At 33.0% G+C, this 7,889-nt stretch overlaps 1 protein-coding gene across 2 annotated transcripts in view; it reads left to right on the top strand.

Moving 5' to 3' along the window:
- LOC135210555 (uncharacterized) overlaps positions 1–7,659 on the top strand; it is a 118,642-nt gene extending 110,983 nt beyond the window's left edge. For both annotated transcript variants that reach the window (XR_010313539.1, XM_064243417.1), the window contains exon 4: positions 7,522–7,659. Coding sequence is in view for 1 of the 2 variants with exons in the window: in XM_064243417.1 (XP_064099487.1) it covers positions 7,522–7,551 (30 nt within the window). In the remaining variant the exon portion in view is untranslated. The remainder of the gene's footprint in view (positions 1–7,521) is intronic.
- The last annotated feature ends 230 nt before the right edge of the window (positions 7,660–7,889 follow it).

The raw sequence follows: 7,889 nt of genomic DNA on the forward strand, positions 1-7,889 counted from the left end.
GAGAGGTGTAAGCCGTGGAGTTCTAGTAATATATAATGTAATATACCAATTTAATATAATGTAATAATAATAATTTGTAATATATAATTGAAGTCCAATAAACCCTTTTAATAATTATAGAGTGGTACCTTTGGTTGTAAAATGTTTTATGCGACAATGAATTCACGTTTAAAAACAAAAATCATTATTAGTTGAAGAATAAGTGATAGAAATTTCAAGCAAATCCCTTCAATCATAAGGAAGTCATAAGGACTTCCTTTATAATGGGGCCTTATGGAGTCAGCGCTCCCCTTAATAGGAATGGCCTTAATAGGGATGGAAAGATGCACAACTCACATCACGGAAATGAGTTGGATGGAATGAGGAGCCAGTTGGTGGAATAACTGGGAATAAATAGTGGAGGGTCATTCATTAGAAACTTTCAAACTGTTGTCATTAGGGCAACTTCCTAGTACGGTTAACGCCGTTTCTCGTTTTTGTGCATCACGGCAAAATTAGTAATCACCTGGAATAACAAATTAAAATGAATATAATCAGTCACATCATGTTTACCTGTGTTTAGCTCGCCTCAATAAATCATAGCAGAAATATTGCATGGTTTTTTTATATAAGGAAACTGGATGCAATGGTTTCGAATTGCATAGCTAATACTAAAAACCACCCTACTCACATTCAACTCGCTTAAACCCCGCCCACTTCGATCGGGCGTTAGAAATCCCATCTAACGTGAGTGGCCGGCCTAATGTGGTTCGGATCCCACAGTAAGCTGTAGGTCCCATTGCTAGGTAACCAGTTGGTTCCTGGCCACGTAAAAAAATACTAATCCTTCAGGCCAGCCCTAGGAGAGCTGTTAATCAGCTCAGTGGTCTGGTTAAACTAAGATATACTTGACTTTTATTTTTTTTTCATTGTCGTGCGATTCATATAACGACACATTCCACAGCTCGGTGAAACATTTATAACGCCATATTTAAAGCATTATGTGGCCACCATCCCATATGGATAAGTCTTTTTAAATGTACAAATCCACTTAGAGCCACATGTACACTGGAACAATAGTTAGCACTAAAACGGCCATTGTGGGAGCTCCGAGTCCTTTAGTTAGTGGGCGCCTCATTCTGCCCACACCAGCCACAGAGCTCTACTAAGGCCAAAACCAGCTAAAGACTCTACACAGTGTACACGTGGTATTAACGTCGAAACCATCTACGCCCTCTGTATTGTTTTAAATGAGAGAGAGAGAGAGAGAGAGAGAGAGAGAGAGAGAGAGAGAGGAGAGAGAGAGAGAGGGCGGACATATTAACCGCAGCTGGGTATGCGGCACGGCAAAGAGTGTCTTTGCTTTTTAAATTATTAGGTGATATTCGTTATATATACATATACACACATATATTTATGTTTGATTTTATATCACGTGATGAGTATACGGAGCAAACATTAACAGTGTTTCAATTTTTCCTTCGTGGCTGTAACTTTGTTCATACACGCATGTGTGTGTGTATGTATATATATATATGGTATATATATATATATCATGTGTTGTGTGGATGTGTATATGTATCTATGTATATATATATGTGCGTCTATATTTTTACACATTTTCTCAACACTGCTGAAATATGTTATCGAATAGTTTTACTAGCTTTACTCCTCATCTCACCCTATATAATCATGAAAAGGTTTGCAAGCAATGGGAAGAGGCTACAAAAATTTTTTTACGAAGACTAGAGATGAGAGAGAGAGAGAGAGAGAGAGAGAGAGAGAGAGAGAGAGAGAGAGAGATTATTGTGCAAAAGAATGGAGGTGATTGTCTAGAAAGACGGCTACTGTATAACTCTAAAGTGATAAGACGGAGTTAGAGTAAAAGACTTACAAACTGGTTTAACAGTTAACAGATAAGATAAAAGGGTGCTTCCTATGTGTTTATATGTATAAATATAATAATATAAATATATATATTATATATATATATATATATATATATATATTAATAAAGTATATTATATATTTATATATATATATATATAATAGAAAGAGAGAGAGAGAGAGAGAGAGAGAGAGAGAGAGAGAGAGAGAGAGAGAGAGAGAGATTTACTGTACATATAAATATACATATATATACTACATGTATATATTTATACAAAATATGTAAGCAAATCTTGGCTGTTCATCAGTACCAGTTAATACTTCAGCTTAATTTCATGCTGTATATATACAATAATAATTACTTTATGTAAACAGACCATCCGAAACTTGGGATACTAAACTAGATATATTATTTATTCTGATTACCCAAATATTGCGCATCACTTATCATAGGATTATGGCGTAACCGATATTCAAATCCCTAATGAAACTATTATGAAAGGTTTGTTTACTCGCCGAACTAGTTATGAAACGCCGGCTCAATCGGCAGAGTTTAATAACCCCCCCCCCCCCCCCCCCCCCCCCCCCCCCCAAATTTTCAACTTTATGCCCACTTGAACATTGGGGTGATGCCCGGAGCGTCTTTAAGTTTGTTTTCCCCTCAGATATCTATATTGAACCTATGGGGCGAAATTTGTGATCTAACAGCTGTAATTAAAGCACCGATATCATTGGAGGTCATCAAAGCTCTCAGTTCTGGGAAGTCGTTGTTAATGTGAATAATTCGTTGAGGTAAACAGGGACGCTTTTTTTAACAACGAAACGAAAAGTCTTCGTGGCTTCGGGACAGATTTAAAGAAACCCCCGTTCTCCTCCACCCCCACCCCCCCCCTACCCCCTACCACCCACCCTCTCTATCTCTGTGTGTGATGTCGAACTGCGTCTTTCTCTCGCTCATTTATTTATATATTATATATATAAATATATATATATATATATAATATATATATAATATATACTATTTATATAGATATTTTTTATTTTTTTCCAATACCTTAAATTCCCATCAAAATAATTTCGCAATAAGCAGAGGTAGTGATTATTTTCGGTTACATTAATGTTTATTCATGAATTACAGATACCTTTTACCACTCAGTAAGAATAGAAAGGCAATGGTACCCAATGACAAAATATTTTTTGTATTTTTATCTTCAAAATGTGTATCATTAAGTTTGCTTAGCGGATACGCTCAGGAAACTGGCACTTGTGGGAAGTCAACGACAGTCGGCAATTCAGTAACACGAACTCCGTTATTTCCCACCTGCATATGCCATGTCAGTCTTCAAGGTACGTACTTACCAAAACTCAAGCTTCCTCAGTGATCAGGGTTATTGCTTTTATATGGGTCATTCGATATCAGAAAACACACACACACACACACACACACACACACACACACACACACACACACACACACATATATATATATATATATATATATATATATATATATATATATATATATATATATTTAACGAAAATAATAAATAATTAATAAAAAAAGTAAATTATTCGAGAAACCTTTACAATCTTGATTTTCTCTAAAAAATGTGGTTTTGAAAGTTCGAGATGCGACACAGTGAGCGTGACATTTGCAACCTTTTGCTTTGCCGTGAGGATAGAACAAGAAATCCAAACGGGGCATATATTGCCATCGTTATTTCCACGATCAGAAAGTCAGGAAAGTTGTATTTTGCGATGCTTCTACAGTTCTCGCTAAATTTGAATCGCATTCACGAGTTCCAAACAACCTACTACGTGCTCTGGACGTAAACTTGGCTAAGGGAAATGTTTTTTTACTTGTACTTCGGATGTCTGCGTGACGTTAGGCGGGCAAATGACTGTCACAAACTTCCAAAGCGAAAGAAGAAGTTTCTTTCTCCCGGTAGTAGGTTATGACATTTTCTGCTCGGAATTCCTTGCGTCTCTCAGATAAGGATTTAGATACGTTGGAAGACTAGAGAAGTGTTTTTAATCTTTGAAACTAGAAATGTACAGGAAAGCAATCAACCGAAAGTCGTCTATATTTTTCCTATTTAATCACTCGCAATTGGTCAAGTTTTAGTGACAGAAGACGAGATTCTGAGATCTTAGTAAACCCTCATTTTTATCGATTTTTTTTAATAGCGTAAACAAACTGTAGTACGACAAGTTATTTATTTTATGTTTTTATTTTTGCATACAAGAGATGACCGTGCAGTTACTAACGATAAATTTTGTATACTGAAGTTTCTCCGAGGTCGTAAAATAATAATTGAGAACGTTTGGAAAGGAGACATTGTTTATAAAATTGTTTATAATTGACCGCGACTTCAGAACACATCATATATAAATATACACCACGCACACATATATTTATATATATATATATATTATATATATATATATATATATATATAATATATATATATATCTATATATATTGTGTGTATGTATATATATGATGTATATACATAGAAATACACTCATATACATATATATATGTATTATATGTATATATATATATATATATATATATTATATATAAAATATATATATATATACTATATATATATATATATATATAATGTACTGTTAGCTCCAAACGAACACAGAAGGCCACGTGATGTGTAATACTTTGTGGTAAACTATACAAAGCTCATTTATTTCTGAAATACTAATAGTGAATGGATGAATCAATTGACGGTCGCCGATTTACAATTGCATGCGTTAATTTTTAGGAATAAATCAAATCAGAATCATCAGAAGAACAAGTCTTCGATCTATTTTATTTCGTTTCAGTTATTCTTTTATAAAAGATCTACAGAGAGTTCCGAGATCTTGAATGGTGTTGTCAGAGGATGAAGGGATTAAAAATCTGCAATGCAATAGTTACCGATTTTTTTTTTGAAAATAGTAATCGGCGACATCTACGTCAACTCTCTGCGTTGAATTTTGATTATTACAGCCACTAACATGAAGGAGAAAGACGCCCTGTGGTTCGTGCAGTTAAATCTGAAATGTTAGGAAACACGCCACTATTACCAGCATTTTGTTTTTCCATTCAGAAACTCTGAAAGGGAAGGTTGCAGCGCTCAATTAAATCAAACGTCCATCAAAACCCAGTGCCGGTTATTGCTGGCGAGTCTAAGCCAATTTAATTACAGTTCGTTCCTGCACAGTTTTAAGGGTACTTTTCTGTCAAAAATAAATAAATAAAAAAAAGAGAAGGTTGGATCCTCCTGAATTACTTCCTAATTCATTCTCGGTGGTATTGGGGAATCAGTGACTGGGATAAATGTTGCTTTTTCAACTTTTTGTTAACCTAAGCCCTGGGTGCTGCTGCTGCTGCTGCCATCAGGGTTCGGTCTCTCTGCCTGTTTGTCTGAATATGCAAAGGCCAGTGACCGATTTTTTTTTATTTATGAAATTTGATGGAAAGTGACTTTGGTTGACCCTGTCCAGATGTCCTGCTGTTTGGGGGCTGGCCGGGCCGGGGGGGGGCGGGTTTAGTTGGCTTTACGAATTTTTGTCCATGATACCTAACCACATGTTCATTCATATCGACCAAAAATTTTATCATTTGAGTGGAATCGCCGAATGAATATTTCTGCCTAAATTTTATCGGAATTCATTCATACTTTTTAAGAAATATTTTGTTAAAAAACAAATATACGTGGATGGCCCCATACGAAAGCAAATAAGTACTGATATGGTAACAATAGTGGAAGTATGTGCTTTTTATGTGACTCCAAACAGATGATTATTTTTGGCGCTTATCGATGAGTATCTCACAATTTTTCAGTATCCAAGTCAATTATGACTCAAGTCTGCGTAAGGACAAAAGGAAAAAGAAAGCATAATTCCAGAATTAAGATTCTGCAGAGGAAAGATAGTCATAGGCAGCAAAACATCATAAATATAAAACGGAGATTACTCCTAATTGAGTCTTTTTGGGGGAGATATGATCTCAACATTTTCGCCAGTTTCGTTTTGTCTGGCGTCGTGTGTCCTGTTTCCCCAGTCACCTTCTTCAGTGCTATTGACCGATGCGGAACCATTTCCTGGTCTTGTATATCTATGTGGAATAGGCAATATGTTGTTAGGGTATGTCGGTCTTTTAATGTGTGGTTTTGTGAGGAAAGTGACGCGGCATCCAGTATCAGATGGATGACCTCAATAAGCTGAATAACATAAAGCTAATGGGCTGAAGTGTGAAAGAAACGAGTAAAGAAAGAGAAAACTAAAAAGAAAAACTAGGGGGACATAACACTAAAGGATGCAATAGTAAAACATTAAACAAAACAAAAAAGAAGGGAAGAGGAGGAAAATAAATCAGCCCATGTCAATATCGAAAATGGTGTCGTGGCGGGTGTTATATTTCCGCCTGAGGGAATTAGAGTACTCTCGTATTGTGATCAGTGGAATAATGGCCAAATGACACCTACAGGAAAGAGAGAAAAAAAAAGAAAAAAAAGGTCACCTTTCGGAATATGGCTGGGAAAAGGAAAGGAAGTCATCTGAATTACAAAGCAATATTCGAAACACGAAACATTATAAATTAAATGACAGGGTTGGGGGAAAAAATTTATATATTATATATATATATATATATATATATATATATATATATATATATATATATATAATATATAATATATATGACAAAAATATATTGAAAATATTTTTGTCAAATTTATTTTATTCAGTGTCACTATGGTATATATATATATATTATATATATATATATATATATATATATATATTATATATATATATATATAGTGACACAGAGTATAATAATTTTTGGAAAAAACATTTCAAATATTTTTTGGTCACACCATAAATAAAATATATATATATTATATATATATATATAATTATATATAAATATATGTATATGTATATGTATATATATATATATTATATATATTATATATATATATATATATATATATATATATATATATTATATATATATATAAGCGTGTGCATGTGTATATATATATATATATATATATATATATATATGTATATATATATATATTATATATATATATATATATATATATATATATATATATATATATATAATAAGCAAATACAAGATGCACAATTAGAAAGTAATGGTTGCAATGATATTTAGAAGAGGTATGGATTACCACCGAGAGTTAGATGCCTTCGTAGTTAGAAATTACACGTCACTATAGGAGTTTGAGAGATAGAGAGAGAGAGAGAAATATATATTATAAATTAAGCGTGACAGTTTTAATTGGAAATGTTCCTCATATTCCCTGTTAGTTTTGCACAGTTTCTAGAGCAAAAATTTTTATTCGAATTCGCAGTTGTCGTTTTATGCTAATTCTTATGCAATGCAGTTTATTAAAAAAGATAATAATCACGAATAGTTTACCCCCAGAGCGTAATAATATAATTCGTTTTACTGGATTCTTCTTAATTTTGTAAAGAAAGCAACTGTAACCGAATTAAATGATCAACTTTGCTTTTCTTTAAATGAAAGGCTTGAAATTCTTAAAAAAAAAAAATTTCTCGTTTACCCGTAACAGGATCATTCTGTTTCATTGAGACTAATGTCTTTCTTCTCTCCTTTTACAGAATCATTTCAGTCAGCTGAAGCGGGACTGAAAAGAACGAATCAGGAATTAGAAATTTATGGCCTACCTATCGGTAGTCCGGAAATTATACTTCTGTCGTTAAAAGCAGTGAAATATTAGGACAGAAAACTGTGGTTAAAGCTTTTGACTTAAAAAAAAAAAAAATAAATAAATATATATATATATATATATATATATATATATATATATATACATATATATAATATATATATATATATATTATATATTTATACACGCATATATATGTCTATATATCTAAACATAGACATATAAATATATAAACAATTCTATGCAACCTAACAGAAACGTTTGAATTCTCTGTTTCATTTGTTTGTCTATATGATAGTG

Source organism: Macrobrachium nipponense, chromosome 39, assembly GCF_015104395.2.
Source record: "Macrobrachium nipponense isolate FS-2020 chromosome 39, ASM1510439v2, whole genome shotgun sequence".
Classification (NCBI taxonomy): domain Eukaryota; kingdom Metazoa; phylum Arthropoda; class Malacostraca; order Decapoda; family Palaemonidae; genus Macrobrachium; species Macrobrachium nipponense.